Source organism: Lycium ferocissimum, chromosome 8 (assembly GCF_029784015.1).
Source record: "Lycium ferocissimum isolate CSIRO_LF1 chromosome 8, AGI_CSIRO_Lferr_CH_V1, whole genome shotgun sequence".
Taxonomy (NCBI): Eukaryota; Viridiplantae; Streptophyta; class Magnoliopsida; order Solanales; family Solanaceae; genus Lycium; species Lycium ferocissimum.
Window position 1 is genome coordinate 41,861,839 of NC_081349.1, and position 24,996 is coordinate 41,886,834.

Consider the following 24,996-nt stretch of genomic DNA (forward strand, 5'->3'; position numbering starts at 1 on the left):
TGGTCTAGACTCATACAAGAGCTTCTAAGAAGTTTACAATTTGAATAGATAACAGACTAACCGGATACGACTTCGTTTAAGGATAGAGAACAACGAAATCTAAGGAGAGACTCGGGTTGCAATAGCTCACCCAAACGTCTTTGACGAATGCCTCGAAACGGTCGTGAGACTCCGAACATCACTGAAATAACTCTACACTCCAGAAGGAGTGTAGCAAGAGTAGTATGAGCACAACACTAGGCTCGTAGGTATCATAGGCCGACTAAGACTAGATAACGTATATAAAGGCAACAAGCAAGAAAAACATATAAACCAACAAGTACAAGTCAATATGAATCCATATCCACAGAACAAGTCATCTTTTATGTTATAGCATCTAAACCCAATTGTGCCAAGTCTTAGTATAATCAATCCGAATCAGTACATCACGGTAGTATCACAACAATCAACGGGAACCAAGATATAATGCAATGCAATAATGTATGTAGGATGAATGCAATGCATATGCGTTTTGTACAACATGTCCGGACGGAGCTTAACTCCACGTCTCGGCGATCATGACCCATGGGGGACCCGCGAAGTCCATGTACCACTCGCTCCGGAATATAACCTCGGATCACGAGCACACTCTCACGATCCCGGCAAAGACCTCGGGCATCGGACACCCATCGTTCCCGCAAGAAACCTCGGGCAACAAACACTCATCTCTCTTTTACCCTCTCCGGCAAAGACCTCGGAGGCTACACTCTCTCACATATCATCATTAGTGCCATAACCATGCATATATCAATGTATCATGGAAATGCATATGAGTATGATGAAATGTAATGTTAAAAACCAATTCAATCCGAAACGGTACCGCACATGGAATACAAGTAATATCGCAATAAGGCTACACAAAAAGCCACAATGGAATCACCATTCTCATCTCCATATCAATCAAGTAAAACACCGCAATATCATAGCCATGATATATCATTAGTCACGAGATACTCAATGTCTCAAGTGGCAACGAGCACAAAAAAAAAAAAATAGATCAAGATAAGTCAACAACACAACGGGATGTGTAGCCCCCAAATCATACAACAAGGTCCAACCTAAGAAAATATCTAACCCAACTTGATACCCGCAGGTTTATATGCATTCTCCGACAATATCATCTAAACATACGCTTCGCTAATCAAAGTCTCACCATAAGGTAAACCGTAACCTACCTCAATGCCGAACAGGTGTCACGAACTCCCATGCCAAAGCTTTTTCCTTCTGAAGTGCTTCCGATCGGACAAGGTCTTTAGTGCTTATTCGTCACACAATATGTGTACGCTACCCAATAATACTTCAACCTATATTAAGACGCCAACAACTATGGTTAAGCTACGGGGAGATTCAAACGTATTCTAACGTTAGTAACTCCTTTCTAGATGTTTAGGCGATGTTTTCTCTTGTATCTAAACCAACCACATACTACCAATACAACATCAATAATTATGTGTTCAATACCAATCCGGACAGCCCACACAATATTCTAAACAGCCCACATTCATAACATGCAATAACGATTCACATACGGCTTCGACATTCTCAAGTTACTTTTATTAGTTTGTAGCCTTAACGTTTGCATGTAACAACTTATAACAGCCCATCCAACATACAATATGATGTATACTCTTAACTTATAATTATTCTTTCCAACTTAATGAAAACACAAGTCCAAAACAGTCCACTACCACAACATGTCCAAAACAGTCCCTACCCGACAACATAATAATGTTCGGAATTCTTGCAAACGTTTACGAACATACTAAGCCAACCACATGCGATTTTTATACATCATTTCATGTCTTCTTTTCATATAATTTTAGTAAGTTATGACCAGCTATCCACACGACAAGTACAACATCAATTCATACGCAACTACGCTATATCGTCATTTTTATAATCCTTAAAACAACTCACAAATGACTTTAGTTTCAACTCCAACCATTAAACACCTTCCTTTCCATCATAAAATTCATGATAATAACAATCAAAATATCAAGTAAAAACAGTTCACTAACTTCTTCACAAAACAGTCCACACACGGCTACACCATGCTTCAACATCTCTCACATAAAATCATAGATTCAACCATTTTCATACTAACCTAACTTCACCTTTAACCTTCCAATTCTTTTCATTCTTTTTACCATGAGATCTATGATAGTAACAACCATATTTATTAAAGAAAATCAGTCCATTAATTCCACCAAAACAGTCCCTACGGCCAACTAACATTCCAACGCCAACTTTCATGATTTTATGCATGCGATTCATGTTCGTCAAGTTACAACCATACTTCAACATCAACACATATAACCCCATAACTACTATCATGTTCCAACATCAATACACCTTATTTCATGCATACAACTTATATTCACACATCTACATCACCCTTAATACTTGAAAAGAAAGTTAGATCTTACCTTGACAACTTGACTTCTCTACTTGGCTAGAGTTGGTGACTTGAGATGGAAAATGGTTCTTGTTGCTCCAAAGACTATCTTCACGTTTTAGGGACCTTCTAAAGGGTTGAAACACCTTGGAAAATAATTTTTGGATCAAGACTCAAAGAGCTAAATTTCAGCCCTCTTGGCCGAATGGTTCTCCTCTCTAGGCTTAGGTTTTTTTCTTTGTGTTGTGTAGTTGAAATGAATTGTGATGGCTGATTTCTTGGTCATTATTTGGTTCAACTTTGATGCCTACAAGTTGGTCACATGCTCCACTTATGGCATGATTCATTCCATTAACTTTACACTTTAAATTTTCTAATTTGTTTTCTACAACTTTTGGCCAACCTCACCTTCTTGTTTCTCCTTTCTTCTTTCTTTTCAATTGTTTACAAGACAATTGTATGTGTGGTGAATGATTCATACACCACCCTTTGTCCATTGTAATCATGCCAAGATGGATGAGCAATATTTAATGTAAAATGATCCCTCCACCATGTTATGTCCTCCTAAAACAATGTATACTTTCATAAAGTAGTGGATGCTCAAATATTCAATTGTATGCTTCAACTTTTTCTCCTCAAAATTTTCAGCCCTATGGCCGAATGTAACTTGTGTGTTTCTTCCAAATTTAATTGTCCACAATATGTTGAAAATGTAGTGGATGAATCAACATTTAATTGCATATTTGTATGTCTTCCATTAACCTTATTTTAGATGACTTTGAGTCATCCTTTTTACCTTGGATGTTGATGCTCTTGTTGGCTCATTATTGTCACCAATTTTTACTTAACACCACACTTAAGTAATTCCTAATCTCCAATAACATTTTTGTACTAAGTAAAATTTGTAACCGATTTGTTCTAGTTTAGAAATTAAAATCCAAAGTTTCTATCTCACGTTGATTCTTTCGCGAATAACTCGACGTATAAAAATACGGGGTCTAACATTCTCCCCTCCTTTAGAACATTCGTCCTCGAATGTCAAATGAGGACTAAAACTCGTCAATTAAATAACCGAATCACCCGTTATCGCAAGCTATAGACACCAAAATTAGACCACGAATAAGGTGTTTTAGGGTAAAATCTTGTTAAGAACGTTTTTTTAATAATATAAATAGGATCATAAAACATTCTATTTTAGAAAAAATTTCAAGTTAGAACTAAAAAAATTTAATATGTAATTTATTCATGAAAAATTTCAAACGTACGATTTCATGTAAAACTTGACCGTAGTACTTGCACATAAGAAGCGGATATATATATATATATATATAATCGCAAACAACATGGCATAAGGTAGATACTTTTACAAATAATGTCTATAAAGGATGTTCTTTATTTATATAAAGTCTTTGGATTTAATAGTTTTATAATGAACTAAAGTCTTAATAGTAATTTATAGATGGTCGGTTGAAGAAGTCAATAATTTTTGAGAAAACATATAAAAATATTTCTACTTTATAATGAATTTAGTATTTTATATTCGGAAAACATATAAAAAAACCTAAAGGATACGAAGAAATGTGTAATGGTAATAATTTATTAATGTGCATAGGATTTTAGGAAAAATGACAAATAATAGTAATACTAAGTTTAAATTAAAGTAGAAGATGTCATAGAATTAATGGGAAATAGAGGAATAAATTTAATTAAACCTATAAAAATAAATCTTTCAAGAATACGCAGGTTAGAATGGAAATTAGAAGACTTTAGTAGAAAGAAGATTTTGTCAACCAGAGTCACACCTAATGTAAACACTAAGGATAAAGTGAGAGACATCTATAAGATTTAACGCAATTATAACTATACATCACAAAGAGACATAGAAGAATTATCTAGATGAAAATGAAACTACTGAGTCAACCTTTATGAACATAGAATTAATACAAAAAGATTTTGAAGTAGACATAGCTATAGAAGAAGCAAAAATACTTCATAGAAAAAATAAAAATATAAATTTTAGATGTAAAGGATGTAAGTTAGGAGATCTAACAATAGAAGAAACTATAAGTCACTTTAAATTATGTGAAGCTAGAACCGATAATTGGGGATATAGAGTAGAACATATACACCAAGAGAAATCGACGCTTTCGATAAAATATTAGAAGATATACAAGATAGTGATGAAGAAATAGACTCAATAATAAGCCAAAAAGAATTAATGGAATCTAGTGCATCTAGTTCTAGTCCATTTCAAAGAACAACAGGAGAACAATCACATCCCAACATATGAGGGGAAATGTACCTAAAAGAAGAGGTTTTTAGAACAGCAGGAGAACAAATAGAAAATATAAAACCATCGTGAAAAAGAATGCCTATAGAAGAACCTATTATTCTCCAAGAAGGAGGTAATAAAGGAAAAATATTAAATATAAGGAAAATGATCCACAAAGATGGCCAACAAATAAAAAGAATTGGAAAGGAATAGTAGTAGCAAACTATATAAAAACTTATAATGATTTGCCGAAACTATGTATAAATACTTAGAGACATTTTTAGGAGAATCATCTCTCATGAAAGCATATAAGGAAGATTTTCCAATGGAATTTCCAATACTTAGTATCCATAGGGAGCAAATCCATACAATTTTACTAATAAAATACATACTTTAATTAAGGAGAAGATCCAAATAGTGGATTAGTAATACTACAAAGAAATGCTTTAATTAAATTAGAATGCTTAATATAAGTATTGGTTTCATATTAAAAAATTTTAAATGATTATTTTTATTATTGTACAATTAGTGGAAACGCTTTTGACCAAGAACTAGGAAGGAAATTATTTAATAAACTACCGGGAGCTCTAGGAAGAGAAATAGAATGGAATAAAAGAGATGGAGTAGTACAAAATCCTAATTTAAAATGGTCAATAGGACATAGAATACAACGTATAATGGATATACTACAAGAAAAATGCACGCATATACTGATACAAAAACAATTAAAACAAAATGAGATGAATTTTTGTAAAAGCGTGGTATACACTACTCAGAGTTACGATAAAGACAATTATAGAAAGAAAAAGTATAAGAAATACATTGAACTCAATATAATTGAAACTACCCTCAATACAATAGAAAGAAATACTACCTTAGAAAATACCAGAAAACCCTATTTAGACAGAAATAGACATATAAGAAAATACGAACGTTATAGAAATTATAAAAATAAAGGAATGTTTTACTTGTGGAAGTGTAGAACACTTAGCAAATACATGTCCAAAAAGAATAAATAAAGACACGAAATTCAAGAGTTTCCTCTAATTGAAGACTTTCAAGAAACCTTAATAAATGTAGATGAATATATGTGATAACCACGAAAGGTTATATATCCATAGTAAGTGTAGACGATCGTAAGAAAAAATTAAAAACCTTTTATTTTCGCACGAAGAATTAATTAATGAGATAGAATTAGAGAAAACTTCACCACCCTAATATAATGGATAATTTACATAATATATCCATAATATTCATTATTTTCAAAGAAATAAATGTTTAAGAAAAGTGAAGAATGCAAGGAAGAATGGAGAATTCAAAGAGAGAGATAAAATACAAATGTAAAAATTATTGGTGAATGCAAGAGAGAAGTGGTATATAAAACAAATGATTCACGGACCTTTGATTGTGATAATGCTTATGTTGAAAAAATATATTTACTGTTTGATTTTACGAATGCATGCTTGATTTGACGATTGCATATGTCAAATTCGTATGCATTGCGCCTTAACTAATAAAAAAATTTTACAAATTGCCAATACTATTTTGCTTTTACAAATTCGTACGCGTGATTTGAATCGCAAGGATTCTAGCGTAAAAAAAATTTCAAGAATCAATTATTGCTGCGTTGGCCGGCCAAGTTCAATAAAATGAATTGTTACAAAACGTAGGCAGGCCAACGTTTTTGCACTTCTTATATCTTTGAAACAAAATGAATTGTTAACGTTTTGCAACAATTCATTTTTGCAAAATTAACTGAACGTTTTACAACAAAATGTTTCATTGCAATAATTCGTTTTGTTAAATACTATTTTGCTTTTTACAAGCTGCATGCGTGATTTGACGAAATGACGAGCGTAAAAAAAAAGAATCAATTATTCTTTGCGTTGGCGGCCAAGTTCAATAAAATGAATTGTTACAAAAAGGCGGAGCCAACGTTTTGCAACGTCAGTTCGTAACGGTGAGTGTGTGACGATCCAAGATCAAATGCCATGGGAGACTATGCAAAATAAATATATATACACATAAGGTAGCCATTACATTAATAAAATTAAACAAGATACAAGCTATTTGAGTGCTAGAATACTCACGTCGGTAAAACTCGCCCTCCTCCCAAACGAATAGCTCGTCCGAAGTGAATGCGTAAAGGCCCCTCACCATCCCATAAGAGTCGCTCTGTCCGAACACCAAACTCGTTGGGGCTATAATCGCGAAGTTAATAGGCTCGGACGATGCGAATGCTTCAAAAGGCCCCTCACCCGATTACCGCGGTGATTGGACCTCGAGCGTACGTCGATGAGCCGGACATACCAAAATCCATTATTGGGTGATATGCGTCATCGGTACGGGCATCGTTGGTGGGCATATCTTGATCAAAAACGAACTTCTTCGTCATCGACCAAGCCGGTGATCCACGGGACCTCGACCGCGTACGTTACCTCGATTGGCGTCCTCTACCACGCCCGCGTGGTCTTGTGGTACATTAGGACGTTCATGACAGAGCACTTGCTCGGTAGGCGGCTCAACATGTTCTCGTGCCGGTGGTGTATAATTGGGAGCGAAACTCAACATCGTCCCCGAGGCGAGGCGGCCATGGACCCACTAATGCGGCTAAACATATGGTGCTACTTTGCTTCACTTCATTAGACTTGGTTGGATCTTGGATAGTCTGCTGAGCCAACCTGTACGATTCTTGATGTCCTAAAGCCCTAAAAAAAAAAAAAAAAAAAAATTAAATAACAAGATTTGATAGTGGTCTAAGACACCTATAAAGACATCAAACATCTAATGGAATGTAATGTACGTACCGATTGCCTCAAATACTGCACCGCCATGTGTTGGTATCCTTCAGACACATTATGCGCGATTTCTATAAAAGTGCGCGAGTGACGTCGATACCAATAAAAATAATCCCGATAATGACTGCGGGTCTTCGATTTCATACTCGGCCGAATTGCCCTTTGTCCACGATTTTTCCCAAAAGCTACGTGTGTGCAAAATTTTGTCGAACCTCCATCGTTATAGCATACCGTTTGTCACGTTTGTAATGAGAAGGATCAATCTCAGCACATGGTCCGGGGAATATGTTGCTTCCTACCGAACACTTCGAGAACGCGATCGGCATGTGCCACTCTCAATAGATCTCACAAATAAGGGGAACCTGCGCCATCCAAATATCTTGGCCACGCCGACAGCACTCAGGGAGTCCATTAATGATGGTTTCTGAATAAGGCTGCCACACAAACTACGATAAAAAGAACATAAAATTACATAATAATAAAATAAATAAATTACACATAAGCGTAACGATTATATCAAAATGCCATTAACAACCATAATTATGATAAAATACCGACCATCGTTAGTTGTCCAATACATCCCTACATACGGGTAGCACGAACACGTGCCTCATTTTCGCGAGCTTTACGATGAGTCCACTTTCGTGCAAGAGGCGTGTGTGGGTTTGAAGGGCCACAGGTGGTGGCCGCATCGGTATAATTCGCTCCCAAGCCCAAACCTATATTAAAAATTTAAAATAAATACATAAAACCTTATAACTACCAAATAGGACAACCAAATAAAATTAAGGTCACGTACACGCAATAAGGAAATGAATCCACACACGTCCTGGCTTTCTTGACGAAGCGCGGCATAAACAAATATACAAATATGACAATGCAGCTCGCTCCCCAAGCTTGTCCACTCATTGCTCTAAGGTCACACGTATCGAGCAAATAGTCTAAATTAAGTAAGTCAGGACTTATCCGAAATATCGTGCCGCCACAAAGCCATAGCAAGTACAACCTAACCCCCATTTTTGCACAACAATTTACTCGTCCGATCCGTAATGTCATCTAAGCCTCTAACATATTCAATTAATTTATTTAGTTCTAACCTACTAACACCATTAAAACAATCCGGCCACGGTGCCAACCAATAAGCTCATAGATTAATTGTTGCCACCCAACAATATCTATATTTCTAGCATTAATATCTTTCGAGGATTACCATCAACAACCATGCCAAACATGATCTCAATATCTTGTAATGTGATGGTCGCCTCACCCGTACGCGGATGAAATGTGTGCGTCTCGGGACGCCATCTCTACATAAGTGCGGTGATGACCGCCAATCATATGATACACATCCTACCTCTACTACTCCCCAACCACACAGGCCAAAGTAGTCAAGGATGCGAGGATGCAAAGGATGACGCTTCACGTGCTTCCAAAATTCGGTATCGCGCGGCGTGGAAATAGGCATGCTCGCGTTCTGTCAAGGCACCATCCCACACGACTGCGATCGATGCTTCTCCTGGAGTGTTAATACATCATACACTTTCGGCCGGATGTACGCATACCGTGGAAGCTCCATACCTTAGATAAAAAAAAAATAAAAAAATTAAAGTCAAAGCAAGCTATTTGGAGTAATTTACTATTAAAAAAAAAATTATTATTCAATTTTAGCGGAAACAAATATGCAACGTAGATAAAGTCGACTTCCATTCGCCTTATTTAAACCACTGATAGGACCACATTAATGCCTATAAGGTATAGACAAAAATAATTATCCACCCACTTAGACTTAGGTCCCATATAATAAAGATTATGTGATATTTTAAGTATCTTTATTTTGTAGCCACGAAGCATCAATTAAATTTCACTTTTTTCGACTATATAAATATCACATTAAAGGTATAACAATCCATTAAAATAATGTTGGACCGTTCATAATGTTAGCCACTTAGGAGTAGACCTTCCTAAAGCTCTTATGTAAATATCTAAGCGCACTAATTTTTAATTGGAGAAAATAAGTATTCGGATTGACCATTGAAAAGGAAACACATGTATTATCGAGATAAGAGTGTCACCAAATCAGCCAAATTTTATATACCAATCCACAAAAATAATAATAACATAACAACAAATTTCTTCAAAAGTGCTACTAAACAAATCAGACCTTTTATATAATAATGCTTCTAACAATCATATCTTAAGGTCAAATTAAAATAACACAAATAAGACAAACATATATCTTATACGTATTAAAATAACATAAATAAAAAATAACAATTAAGATATATAAGACAAATAAATATTCTACATCTACTAGAAATATACAATTATATGAGTTAGAAAAAATACCTTAATTTAGATAGCAACAAAAGATAAGGATGAACAAGTTATTCCAAAAATTAGGCTGTAACCGCATAAGGTTTTAAAAGAAAATAAATGGAGGAGAAGGAAAAGGAGAAGGAGATCAAAATTTTACGTAAGTTGAAGATGGAGGAGAGAGGCGGAAGGAGGCGGAAGAGGAGATGATATTATTTAGGGCAACACTGAATGAAAGTCGGGGAGGGATCCGCGTATCACAATTATATATTTGTAAAACGTGGATCCCTCCACGTTTTACTAAAATATTTTTTTTTTTATTTCGGTTCAACATCTGACAGTTGAAAAAAAAAATTTTGGGGTATAACGTGGATCAACCCACGTTATACCCCTTTTGGTATGTAAAATTTTGCCGCCCCTTTTAGTTTTATACGTGTATTTTTATACGCACAGCTCGGATACAAAGAATAACTATGTGAAACAAAACAACTTACAGATCTCATTGCAAAGAAAGGAACCAGGAATAAATATTTATTTTGATAGAAGTAGACTTTTGGTATTTTTTTTTTTTTTTTTACCGTTTGCTATCTTATATTATATATCCAGTTTATGAAAAAAGAAAAAAAAGAAAAAGGGAATTACTTTATTTTTTAGGTCGCATGGCTTTAAACGAAGTGATTGCACTTTTGTCCTTCAAAAGGACTGGTCTTTAATTTTTCCCTTTGACACTATAACTTTGCTATCTCATATTATTATATTATATACAGAAAAGGCTCAAATATGTCATTGAATTATCGAAAATAGCTCATTTATGACACTCATCAATAGTTGACTCATTTATGCCATCGAACTATGAGAAATGATTCATTTATGCCACTCATCAATAGTTTGGCTCATTTTATTTATTATCGCCGTTACCAAAATGACTCATCTATACCATTTTTCATTAACTTATTTGGTTTTATAATACCAGATATAACACCTGGCCTCCAATTAGAGGTTTACATCATTTAATTAAACCAGCCCAGTTTTAAATCCGAAATTAATAAAAATCCAATATACACCTTACCCACCCACAACCATAATCTAGTTGGAGGTCACGTGTCATATCTGGTATTGTAAAATCGGCGTTAATGAAACATGGCATGGATGAGCTATTTTGATAATGGCGGTGGCATAAATGAGACAAACTATTGATGAGTAGCATAAATGAGCCATTTCCGATAGTTCAATGGCATAAATGAGCCAAACTATTGACGAGTGGCAAAATGAGCTATTTCCGATAGTTCGATGACATATTTGAGCCTTTTTCGTATTATATACATTTCCAACAATAACAACATATCCAGTGTAATTCCACAAGTAGAATGTAGAAAAGATAGTGTGAACGCAAATCTTACTTTTTACCCTGTGAGGTAGAAAGAGTGTTTCAAATAAACTATCGGCTCAAGGAATAGTATATATAAAAATAGTACGTGTGAGAAATAGAGCAGTAACTACAATAACTTAACACTACTACTATAAAAAGAAGTAATTACAACAAAATAATTAGGCGTTTGGCCATGAAAACCAAATATTTTTCACTTTATTTGGTATTTTGGAGTTGGAGTTGGAGTTGGAAGATGGAGTTGTGTTTGGTTATAATTTTTGCAAAGAATATTTGGTTGTTTGAATGTATTGAAAGTGAAAAAAGTGAAAAACAAGTTTTGGTTGTTTTATTTGGTTGTTTGAATGTATTAAAAGTGAAAAAAGTAAAAATGCCGGGTCGACGAACTTTAAGGTTTTTTCTGTATTTCGAAATAGTTGTATTTGAGTTTTTTTTATCATCATCACCGGAAGAAAAAAAAAAAAATATTCAGTTAATAATTCCTTTTAAAAAGTCAGAATAATCAGTAAACAGAGTTACGGGTTCCACCGGTAGATTCAAATACTAAATCGAATCAGAGAAAGGTAATTACTTTATTTTTTTTCAGGTCTCCAGCTAGAAACCCACGTCAAAGAGTACTCCACACGTCCCCAAAATAAAGCCACTCAAAACGGGCCGGGTCGACCCGAAGTTTAAGAGGTTTTTCTGTATTTGGGCGAAGGGTTTTACTTCACTCAACTCACCTGAGTTTTTCTTCCTTATAGCCGCCCTCATCATCATCGGAAGAAAAAAAAAAAAAAAAAAATTTCTTCCTTCTTTTTTCAGTTAATAATTCCTTTTATTCATTCATTTTATTTTTCCTATTCAGAATTCTAATCAGTAAACAGAGTTACAATGGCTACTCTCGTTCCACCGGTAGATTCAAAGTCTCCGTCAGTCGAATCAGAGAAAGTTGATTACTTGAATTTACCTTGTCCAATTCCTTATGAAGAAATTCACCGTGAAGCACTCAGTTAGTATTTATACTTTACTTAACCTATAATCATTTGTTGCTTTAAAATTTTAAACTGTAAATTTATTTGGACGTGTATACCTATACCTGTTAGTATAATGAAAATGTGTTTTGAGTAGCGCAAAATGGATATAGATAATTTATATCGCGGATACTAATGAAATTTGATCATTGTTGCTTTAAATTTTTAAGCTGTGAATTTGCTTTAATGAAATGTGTTTTGAGTAGAGAGAAATGTATATAGAGGATTTATATCGCGGACATTTTGAATAGATGTAGAAAATTTATGCAGCGGATCCTATAATTAAGCCGTAGTTGATTTTTCTGCTGTTTGCAGATTGTTTAGTGTATTTGTTGCTTTAAATTTTAAGCTTGTGAATTTGTTTGGACGTTGTATACCTAGTCAATGAAATGTGTTTGAGAAGCATGAAATGGATATATATTATTTATGTCGTGGATTATTTCGCCTTTGATATTATTTTTTAATGTTTAAACATTGTTGCTGGGACGTGTATACTTAGGCCTGCTAGTATAATGAAATGTGTTTGAGTGGACGGTAATAATTATATAGAGAATTTATATCGCGGATCCTAATTTGTTTAGGACGTGTTAAGGATGCGGCAGTATGTTGAATAATGGTTCAGGATAGAAAGGAATAGATGTAGAAGATTTATGTAAAGTATTCTGTAGTTGAGTTGTAGTTGATTTCCTGTTGTCTGCAGATTGCTTAGTGTATTCTAAGAATTGAAATGCGATCAAAACTTGCATTTTAAATTTACTTGAACTTGCCTTGTCCAATTCCTTATGTAGAAATCCACCGTGAAGCTCTCAATTAGTACTTCGCCTTTGATCATTGGTTGCTTTAAAATTTTAAGCTGTGAATTTGTTGGGACGTGTATACATATACCTGCTATTATTATGAGATGTGTTTGAGCAGCGCGGAATGGATATAGAGGATTTATATCGTGGACCCTAATTAGTACTCCATATGTCCCAATTTATGTGGCACTATTGTAATTTCGAGATTAAACTTCTAAATTTTGACCGTGAATTCGGATATAGAAGCTTTAAGTTTTTTGAAATAAAATTTATATATAAACTACGTTATAAGTACTATAAATCACAACAATTAACAACTTAAAATATTTAAAAGGCGTATAAATAAATCCGGTCAAAGAAAAACTTGGTTGACTCTTGCTGTTATAATGAAATGTGTTTGAGTAGAGGGTGAGCTGAGGGTCTATAAAAAACAACCTCTCTACCTCCCAAGGTAGGGGTAAGGTCTGCGTACACTCTACCCTCCCCAGACCCCACTTGTGGGATTACACTGGGTATGTTGTTGTTGTTGTTTTTGGGTAGAGGGAAATGGATATAGCGGATTTATCATTTATATAACGGATCCTAATTAGTTGTGGCATGCTAAGGATGCGGTAGTAGTGTTAAATGGTTCAGAATAGAAAGGAATGGACGTAGAAGATTTATGTAACGGATCCTATAATCGAATCGTAGTTGATTTCTAAGATTTTTAATACAATTAAAGCATACAGTTTTAAATTTTACTTCGCCTTTGATATTGTTGTTTTAATGTTTCAACATTGAATTTGTTGGGACGTGTATACCTAAGCCTGCTAGTATAATGAAATGTGTATGAGTAGTGCAAAATGGATATAAAGGATTTATATCGCAGATCCTAATTAGTTGGGACGTGCTAAGGACGCGGTACTATAATTATATGGTTCAGAATAGAAAGGAATGGACGTAGAAGATTTATGTAGTAATCCTGTAATTGAGCCGTAGTTGATTTCCTCTTGTCTGCAGATTGTTTAGTGTATTCTAAGAAATGAAATGAATTAAAGTATGCAGTTTAAGTTTTAGTTGCTTTACATTTTAAGCTGTGAATTTGTTAGGACGTGTATACAGGCCTGCTAGTATAATGAAATGTGTTTGAGTAGAGAGAAATGGATATAGAGGATGTATATCGTGGACCGTATTTAATAGTATGTTGAAATGGTTCAGAACATAGCGAATAGATGTAGAATATTTATGTAGCGGTCTTGTAATTGAATCTAGTTAATTCCTGCTGTTTGCAGATTGCTTAATGTATTCTAAGATTTGTAATACAATTCAGCATGCAGTTTTAAATTTTACTTCCCCTTTGATATTGTTATTTTAATGTTTAAACATTGAATTTATTGGGGTGTGTGTACCTAGACTTGCTAGTATAATGAAATGTATTTTGAGTAGAGAGAAATGTCTATAGAGGATTTATATCACGGATCCTTATTATTTGGGACGTTCTAAGGATGCGGCAATATGTTGAAATGGTTCAGAATAGGGCGGAATAGATGTAGAAGAGTCATGAAGTGGATCCTGTAATTGCGTCGTAGTTGATTTCCTGTTGTCTGCAGATTGCTTAGTGTAAAACTTTGTGATTCTGTCTACTTTTAAAAAAAGACCATATTTGATATGGGCAAAATCTATGGAATCAAGTGCTTCCTTATAATCCACCGTGTGATTTCTTTGATTATTCCAACACACAATCACAAGCGCCATTCTTTTTGTAATTCTTTTATACATCAAGTCATCAACTCTTTGTGCAATATTCGGAAAAAGAAAATTAATTACTGGCTGTTTAAGATAATAACGGAAGGGGAAAAAAAGAGGAAAAAGGCATACCTGCTTTTGGTTGTGGAAAAGAAAACTTGGTGATTCTTTCTAGTTTTAAAAAAAGACCATATTTGGGAATTTAGTGGGACAAAATATAAAAAACAAAATAAGATTAATTTTAACCAATTTGAGTAATTATATCCAAATTTGACTCTTTTTTTTTTTCTTTTTCTTTTTGAAACAAGTATCATGCCCAAATTTGACTTTGTTTACCAAAAGATCCCATATATACCACCGTGTAATTTTCCAATTCACCGGCTTGAAAGACATACACGCAATGACAAGCGCCATTCTTTATGGTCTTTATACATCTACTCTTTTTTCAATATATTCGAAAAAGGAAAGTTTCGGAAAACCAGGAGAATTAAGTTAGCAAAGGGCAGAACAGTTAATGATCGAAACTCTGATTCATTGATACATATATAATTAAATGTCTAGTGCATTAGTTGTTTTTTTTTCTTTTTATAGCACATACAATTTTGGGTTCTAAGACTAGTTTTCAAACTTTACTGACAATCAGATGAAAATTCATGCTTTGATTGAGCACTCAGCTGTAATTGAAACAGAATCAACAGTATGAATCTTTTTGTTTGAGTACTTAGCCATAATTGAAAACACGCAATGACAAGCGCCATTCTTTATGGTCTTTATACATCTACTCTTTTTTCAATATATTCGGAAAAAGGAAAGTTCCGGAAAACAAGAAGAATTAAGTTAGCAAAGGGCCGAACAGTTAATTATCGAAACTCTGATTCATTGATACATATATAATTAAATATCTAGCGCTAATTAGTTGTTTTGTTTTCTTTTATAGCACATACAATTTTTGGTTCTAAGACTAGTTTTCAAACTTTACTGACAATCAGATGAAATTCATGCTTTGATTGAGCACTTAGCCGTAATTGAAACAGAATCAACAGTATGAATCTTTTTGAATTCTTAGCCATAATTGAAAACTAGCTACAACTTAGCTTGTTGAGTTAATAAAAACTACTCTACTGGATTTGTCCAAGAAGTTTCCGCTGATAATTTTCTTTTTCTGAATATTGTAAAAAGAGTTGATGTATAAAAGAATTACCAAAAAGAATGGCGCTTGTGATTGTGTGTTGAAATAATCAAAGAAATCAAACGGTGGAATATATGGAATCACTTAAATCAATATATTTTGTCCATACCAAATATGGAATCACGGTGGATTGTTTTTTATATTTCGTCCCACGGAATTTCCAAATTGTTTTATTTATATATATATAGATGAGATATCAGACGTCAAACCTCTTCAATTGCACAACAAAATGTACCCACTTTGCTCATTAATTTCAGAACCAAAATTTGTGGAGGAAAATATACTGATCACTATTCTTAGCATCGATAGAGGTGGCACTAGAGGAATTATTCCAGCTACCATTCTTAGTTTTCTTGAATCCCAACTTCAGGTTTTTTATAATATTCCATACTTATGTTTCCTCTACGAATTACGACTTTAGACATCTATTAGTCTTCTAGCATACGGGAACTTCACCCTATCAGTAAAATTATACTATACTTAATATAATAAAATATATTAGGAATGATCACGTCCGACAGGGGATAAAATAGCACATGTATAATGATAAGTAAGAGAAGACTGTCTATGATTGTATAATCATATTTTACATAGAGCTACATATGCACTGGACCGTACATGCAATGATATGATGATGGAAGATAATAAAACGAAGATGAGATTACCATAACCCCTGCCCATGGATGACACACACAAATCGAGTAAAAGAAGATGAGATAGACCTAAAACTACATGAAGAGAATTTGTATCACAGCATGTACAATCTCTCGTAATCATGTGGACTTAGCTGAGAATAGAACACAATGTAACTGAGGATCAGTATATGCGATACCGCTAGTTGGGAGTTGGGACTAAGGCTTAGTTATTGTTGTTGCAGTTACATTAGGTTTGTTTTGTTAGGATTCGTTATATTCTAGTTAGATATTTACAATGGAACTGAGACTTAGAGAACCTCTAGCGGTAGAGAACTCCAATTTTGCCTTAAGTGTAAATTATTTAATAATTAGTATGGAATGAAATGGGCTTGAATAGAGCAGAATGGATAAAAAGGATTAATATATTCGACTTCAACTGGTTTGAGATTGAGTGGTAGTTGATTATTTGTTGTGAATACTCTAGGTTTAGCAAGAAATACTGCCTCTACGTTCAAAATTCAAGACTTATTAGATTCATCGTGTGTTGTGTCAAGTAGTCTTCTTTATCAGAACCTTGAGGTGGTTGTCGAAAACTCTATCAGGTTAAATTAATGCAGTGGCTTCTATTGCAGTTTTAGTGTTTCCTTTCATGTTCAAATTTGATAAGCTTTGGTCCCCTAAATTCTGACACTTGCTCCCATATTTCTATCATTGTTATTATTTTTGTGAAGGGAAAAACTAATTCATGTCTCTATTGGCAGTGTCTTTGAAGCCAGAGCTTTTTGAAGGATTGCGTTTTGACTTTACCAAAGGACTTAATCAGAGATTTTCACTCAGTCATAGGTAGATTTTACATACTTGAAAAATGTATCATATTTGTAGCTATGTTCTCTCCATTGGTAGAGGGCGAGAGGCGTTTTCTTAGTGATAATAAATGCGTTCCTACCTTTTATCAGTGTTCTTATGGGGCCTACAGAACTTCCTACTCAGTCTGCAGACATCGTCAAAATACCAACTGCTCACTATGAGTTTGGTGCCAACTTTTTGGATCCAAAGGTCTGTAGTTGATTTTATTTTTTCCAAGTGCCTGAACTCATTGAGGATCAAATTATGGCAACAATGACTTCGACTATTGCTACAGATGATGCTTATTGGGAGAGTAATGACAGACGGGAGGGTGAATGCTAGGGTGAAGTGTGATTTGTCTGAGAATCTTTCATTGAAAGCCAATGGTCAGGTAAATATTTGATATCTGCAACTATTGCTTTCCCTTCCATAATTTTATGTGGAGCCACTGCTATATCTCACAATTATAATCTTCTTAACAGCTAACCGGTGAACCACACATGTCGCATGGCATGGTTAATTTCGATTACAAGGTAATTATTCTCTCTGTTTATGCAAGGATATTCGTGTATATATTTCAATTAGATTTAATTGATGCATCCAGGCTATACTGGACACTCTTCCATTTTCATTCAAGTAGTACTTTTCTCATAGCCATGCTGCAAGCCATTTGACTTGGGATAACGATTGTTGTTTCTTCGTTCTTGTTGTTTATAAGGGTAAGGACTACAGGACTCAATTTCAACTAGGCAATGGTGCACTGCTCGGAGCCAGCTACATCCAGGTATTGTATACTCTTCATTTAAAATAATGAAAACATCCTGGAAGACTGAAAAATACAGAAAGTAATGGCCTTTGCTCAGCCCATTATTTTTGTGAACTGTTAAAATGTGTCAGGCAGTTAGGTCCTCTAGTTACATGATGTATTGTGAAGTTTCAGTGGTTCAGAAAAATTGATTACTCAGTACGACGAGTTGGAACAATGTTTTATCACTTTACAAGTGTGTGTTAAGGTTAAAAATGAAAGATAATAATGTGTGACATCGTGCTGCCAACTGGTATTAACGCCTAGAGTGTGGGAAAGAGAGCAAGGGGAACCATCAGGAGTTCTTATAGCATCAACAAGAGATTGATGGTTGTGTAATTTGTGAAAAATCAGATTACTTAATTGGATAAAATGCTAAGAAGAGGGAAAAAAGCACTAGTGGGTAATGTGGGTCACATTCTCTAACCTCCTTGATACCTTAGAAAAATACTTTTTAAGTATTTCTTTGTTAATTACTAGATTCAGTAACTAGACCTCATCCCAATCCCTCAACCCTGATGACAAGAAGGGCACTGCCAACCATTCTGTACTCATTTTGACTACAAATTAAAAGAAAACCTCCATTTACCTTTTCACCAGAAAGGTCCATTGAAATAGCAGACAATTTCTACCAACATTTTCAGTGGTATTAAGTTAGCCAATGAGCAGCTGTAATTGTGACATCTGTTTGACAAAGGAAAACCTCCATCATTTACCTTTTCACCAGATCGGCCCATTGAAATAGTAGTCAATTTCTGCCATCATTTTCAGTGGCATTAAGTTAGCCAATGAGCAGCTGTAATTGTGACATCTGTTTGACGCCATTGTTTTGGTAAAAAATGTCATGGGTTCAAGTCTTGTCATGTGCACATATTCTTCTTTCTGGACAGTATGAAGGATCAATTGACATCAATTAAAATTGTTTATTTTATGAGACTATATGCATTCAAGATGTGTTTGGGGTTTTGGGTGTGAACGAGCATTGTGGATAGGGTGGTTAGGCATATATATGGTTTGCTTTTGTCTAATTGAGAGTTTGTTTGAAGAGGTCATCCCTTGGCCAAGGACTTCAAAGTATATATTCTTCTTGCACAGTTGTTGGATTAGTTGTCTTGACGTTTCGCGGTCTATTTATGTCAGTGGGAGGAAAGATTTGAAATACGAGGAAAATACGGTAAGGATAGTGCAGATGCAAGCCCTTGTTAAAGAGGATGGAGCGTCCAGTGTGTCTTTGATGGCTGGGACCTTGGATAAATCTAATTTAAATGTACCTTCTCAGTTTGGTTCATTTTGCTGGAAAATATTTTGGAATTGAAAGATAAATTATCTAAATAAATGACCAAATTGGGTGCAGTGTGTATGGGTGTGCTGTACTATTGCTTAGGTATCTCTTCTTTATTGTGAAGTTTCTTCCATCGCATTAACAATTATAGAATGGTTACGACTAGAAAAAATTATGAAAGGTTGCTATAAGTAAGTTGCTTTTTTTGGTTTTGTTCCTCGATGGTCACTCTACTACAAACTTTAGTATCATCTTCTGCAAGTTGGAGAGTGGATTTAATGGACTTATTGAAAAGAGAGAGTGGAGATTGTAAATGCTATAGCAATATTATCTTTCACTTTTGTCCCTCCGGGCTACGGGGATATCTGATAAATTGGAATGACATCATGTACCACCTATTGGTCAATCATTGATTGCTCGTGGTTCGTATAAGTACCAGAGAATTGAGTAAAGATGTCCTGATTGAGGGTCAATATCGTATGCACATAAATTACGTGGTATTCTGCTTTTAGCTTTGTTGACTGAACCTTTATGTGGTCTTGCAGAGTGTCAGTCCACATTTGTCTCTGGGTGGGGAAGTGTTCTGGGCTGGTCAGCATCGGAAATCTGGCATTGGTTATGCTGCTCGCTACAACACTGATAAGATGGTATTCTGCCTATTACTAGATGTTAGAACATTTTGTTGTCCAATCATTTTTTATCTGGATTTGAGGTATTATAATATTGTTCAAAAGCTGAATGATTTGTTTGGGACTGATTTGTAGTTGTTATTGTTATTGTGTTGGTAATACATGGTAGCAGCTTAAATTTCATTGCTGTTTTACAGTTAGTTCTTTCTGGTTGCTTGCCAACTGTTTCAGTTAATTGAGAGGTCTTCTATTATTTTTCCAGTTATTGTCGTTCCAGAAACTATCATTTATATCATGCCAGTGAGACATTTAATTTAATGCTTTATCTGAGGAATTTTTTTCAAAAGCTATAACATCAAGGCCATAGTCATTATTCTCCTTCCTCTGTAATGTGAATAGCTTTAGAGTAAAATTAATCTGCAGGTCTTCTAAAATTAATCTGCAGGTCTTCCAGCTACAAAAGAGTTTATATTCTATCATTTTCTCCTAGTACTTTCCATGATATTTGGATCAAATATTTATGTTTCTAAGTAAACCCTCCCCAAAGAGAAAAAATATCTATTATATGTTCTTTTGCCGACTTCACCAGCATTAACTACTTGTCGTTGTCTTTTTCATAGGTGTCTTTCATCTTTCTAGGTTTTTCTTTTTTAATGGTTTTCGCATTATTCAACGTTTGTTAATTGTTATTTTATCTGCAGGTTGCTTCAGGGCAAGTTGCTAGTACGGGGATGGTTGCACTGAGTTATGTTCAGAAAATTTCTGAAAAGGTTTTACGAGTCACTAGTATCTTAACGACTGAACTTGTGACTTGCTTTTCTTAAACTCTTTTCTTCCATGCAGGTGTCTCTCGCATCAGACTTTATGTACAACTACATGTCTAGAGATGTAACAGCAAGTTTTGGTTACGATTACATCCTTCGGCAGGTAACCTATTGTTGTAATTTCTTTCTGGAAATCTAACTTGACATCCTGCTGGCTAGTGTTGGTCTTGGCACTTTAACTCCTGTGCATTTCCAGCAGTTTTGCAGTTTCTCGTTGGCTCTGAGAAGGCTGTAGTTTTTTCCTAGTTTCTAACCTGGTGATTTGATCTTGTGAACTGTACTATTTGCTGCGACTCTGCATAGTCTAGTGAAAAATGAAAACTCCTAATTTAATGCCTCAAAATTGTCGTTATCTTCATGCACAATAGATCATTTATTGCCCTTAGGTTTTGACACCTTGATGGTAGAACAATGCTAGCATTATAATCCAGTTTAAGTTAAAGACTGACTACCGCCTCTTCCCTGAATATTGCATGGACAGACTTGGTCTATGCCTGTGGGTCCACATATCTATAGCAGCCCTCTGTTCTTGCTTCCTAATTTACCACTCTTCTCTTCATCAGTTAAGATATATGTACTAGCAGTTTTTATCTGTTTTCTTTCATATCTTTCTGCTGTGAGACATCTCATTTCTTTTTGCTATGTGGCATCTTGTTTCCGTAGTGTTAGAGATTCAGAGTACCAAACTCTGGTAGGAATCCGAGGTACCTAAGTGTGGTAAGGTAGATAACTGGGCGTTTTTTGTAGATAATCATATCTTTGTGTAGATTTCCTACTTTTTCTTGGATACCACCTTTGTACGGGGTTTTCTCCTAATTATGATAGAACTAGTTTATTCTGTGCTATTAAGCTAAAGATATAAAACAACTCTTGTATGTTCTAGCATATAACTAAAGTAATACTCTCGACTTTCAATGTAGGCGCTAGTAACTCCTTTTTTGTGGATAACCGTGGTGCCTGGATCAGCTTCCGGGCATCTCGACTAATTTCACGGTGTACCTACTACCTCCCACCAGAACAGGTACGGGGTAATTTTGTCTACCAAGGCTTAGACAGATGAGAAGAAATCAATTAGTGGTTTTGCCTCCGCTGGATTTGAACCAAGACCTCATATGGTTCTCAAACCCACTTCATTGACTATTAGGCCACACTCTTGGGTGCAGTAGACATGTAGAAACTTTTTGTGGGCTGCTATTATGCGTTTTGCAAAGGATTACGAAAGCTCATTAAGTTGATCTTGTCTTTGTGACTGCATTGCGATTGTTGGGACATTTAATCAACCTTGTTCATCATGACTCTAATGTTGACTGAATCAATATTATGCGTGTATTACAGTGTCGTCTCAGAGGGAAGATTGATTCCAATGGGTGCGTTGCTGCTTTCTTGGAAGAGCGCTTGAACATGGGTCTCAATTTCGTTCTTTCAGCCGAGGTAGGTGGCATATGGACTTTTTTTTAATCTTGTCGCAGCTCCTCCACAAAATACATGTTCGTCCCCACTCGCCTTCCCGTCTGGGTTGAGGTCTCACTCAATGACACAGAAATATGAAAAGCTTCTAGATTTTCCCCAACCTTTTTGCTTTTGCTTCCAAGTTTAATTTACTCTCTTGTTTTCCCGATAACCGAGAAATCTCTGAGGGCCATCTTGTGCGTGGACTGAAACTCGGTCGATAAGGGGCACAACCCTCTATATCTATTATTTTCCGTCATGCTTTTACTAGGTGGTTTCCAATCTCACACGGTTGGGTTGTATAACTTTCCGTAGCGTGCTAAATGTGTTCCTTATCGCTTGTTCAGGTCGATCACAAAAAGAAAGACTACAAGTTTGGCTTTGGACTCACAGTTGGAGAATAGAGGAGGCACTTAAACAGCGATTAGGTTTTAATATATGAGCACAAGATTAAAATTGAAAGCATCTTAACAAGTGATTCGTTTTCTCGGCGATAAAAGAATCGAAATATCAGTTTTGTATTTTCATTTAGTGACATTGTTTCTGGATCAAACATATCAAAGAGTGCAACTAGTCACTCGAAGTTTATTTTGCAATTTGAGACATTCTTTAGATAGTTTAGAATTGTAGAGTAGACTTTATTCAGATAGAGAGATCTACCATTCTGATTTTACTTTGTGTGTTGACGCATCGGGCTACTATGTGCTTAATAATTCTATGGTTCAAGTTAATATAGTGTTCAGTCTATTGCAAAGGCAAAACCCCCAACACCCCCATCTCCCAGGCTCTCCCCTCTTATTCCTCCCCATTCAATTTACAGATTTTGACGTATTTGAATACCTATCATTTATGTGGAAACGTTCGAATTCCAATAGAGATAATAAACGGTAGTTTTCTTCGTTTGGTATTTGTGTTGGTAGGAGATAGTAAGTATCCCGTGAAATGGTCAAGGTAATTCCTATACCACTGTTAAGAAAGTGCCAATCATTTATGTCTCTACTTCAAGTTAGTTAGAATTGAATATATGGATTCTCTATAGCCAACTTCTGAAGCTTTCAAGTTTTTTTTTTTTTGCGCGGATTATCCTTCATTTGGGGTGGTCTTTAATTTTTTCCTTCAAATTGGTGGTCTTTAAGTTTTGTCCTTCGCCTAATACCCCATGCAAATTCTGTTTTAAGGACAAAATTTAAAGACCACCATTTTGAGGGAGAAAAATTAAAGACCACCCCCGAAGGCCAATCCTGCAAATTGTAACCAGTGTAATTGGGACAGGTAACATGCTAACAAAGGCCTAAGGAATTACGATGTTGGTAGAGTAGGCCGATATTTTGCTTCTATCAAATTTTCAGAGATGTGTCACCTTAAAACGTGTGATAAATAAAAAGTAAGATAATTACAGTAAATATCTTTATAATATGATTCAGTTGCAGATACATTATTCGTCTCAAAATCATACGTCTAACCCGCTTACGCTATGAAAGTCTTAAAATAAATAGTAGTAATAATATTTGTTTCATACAAAGGCATCAGGCTTTTAATTTTGGGAATTGTGAGTATATTAACTACTAAGTATATTAAAATATATTAACTAAATGACAAATTGAAAATTTTCCTATATTTAATTTTACGAAATAAAAAAAAGAGAACAAACATTTAATTAAAATAAGATAAGAGACATTTTATTAGAACATGTAAGGAGACATCAATTATGAAGGGAATCATTTAAGAAGACATCAATAATGCATGCTATTAAGGATTCTAACGTTTCAGTGGATATCTTGCTGTAAACAGAGGGAGACTAAGATGAATGCAAACCATTCATCTGCCAAAGGTAAAGCCATTTTTTTTGAGAAGGGTAATGTTGTATTCCTCGGCATTAAGGACACGCTGAAGACCTCCAAAAAATTATGGGCCCAAAACAAGAAAACTAAAGCAAGTACCAAGAACCTATAAAATCTACCATCAGCTTCCTCTATACCTTCTTTACACCAAAAGTAAAAAATATTACTCCCTTGGTTTCAAATTATTTGTCCGGTTTTAACTTGACACAAAATTTAAGAAAGTAAAGAAATTTTTTAAATCTTGTGGTCTTAAATGAAAGATATGTAGAATGTACAAAAAACATCTTTAATCTTATAGCATTAAACATGTCATTTGGAAAGTTAAAATAAAGCTGCCAAAAAAGGAAAAAGACGTTCGTCTTTAAAGAGACCAAAAAGAAAAGAAAGACAATCAATTTGAAATGGATGGAGTAATACAATTCTCTCTGATTTTCTGGATGGGATTAGAAGTATCCTTACAGCATCTATTGTTTCTTTCTTTCCCTATTGACCATTATATATGCAAGACGGTATCATCTTCCACCATTTCTTTTGGTTTTTGCTCCCTCCTCTCCTTATCCATCAACTAAGTAGATCTGCAGTGTGCTCTCGCATTATCCACTTGGTTTGAGACATACTAATAAATACTTAATGCCTACATCTGTGATGTCACTTTGCAATGTAAAAACAGGTGACTGTTAGTTTCTTCAGCCTCATTGCAAAGAAAACATTAAAATGCAGTCCGGAAACCTCTCCTTTTTAGCTTTTCAAGAGCGAG

The 24,996-nt window shown here is 34.9% G+C and overlaps 1 protein-coding gene across 1 annotated transcript; it reads left to right on the forward strand.

Moving 5' to 3' along the window:
- Positions 1-11,905: 11,905 nt before the first annotated feature.
- On the forward strand, positions 11,906-23,129 carry LOC132068505 (mitochondrial import receptor subunit TOM40-1-like). Its single transcript, XM_059462112.1, has 11 exons — positions 11,906-12,195; positions 17,325-17,406; positions 17,520-17,619; positions 17,705-17,800; positions 17,892-17,942; positions 18,128-18,193; positions 20,042-20,143; positions 20,827-20,895; positions 20,969-21,052; positions 22,285-22,380; positions 22,746-23,129. The coding sequence occupies exons 1-11, from the start codon at positions 12,078-12,080 to the stop codon at positions 22,800-22,802; spliced, it is 921 nt and encodes a 306-aa protein (XP_059318095.1). The 5' UTR covers positions 11,906-12,077; the 3' UTR covers positions 22,803-23,129.
- The last annotated feature ends 1,867 nt before the right edge of the window (positions 23,130-24,996 follow it).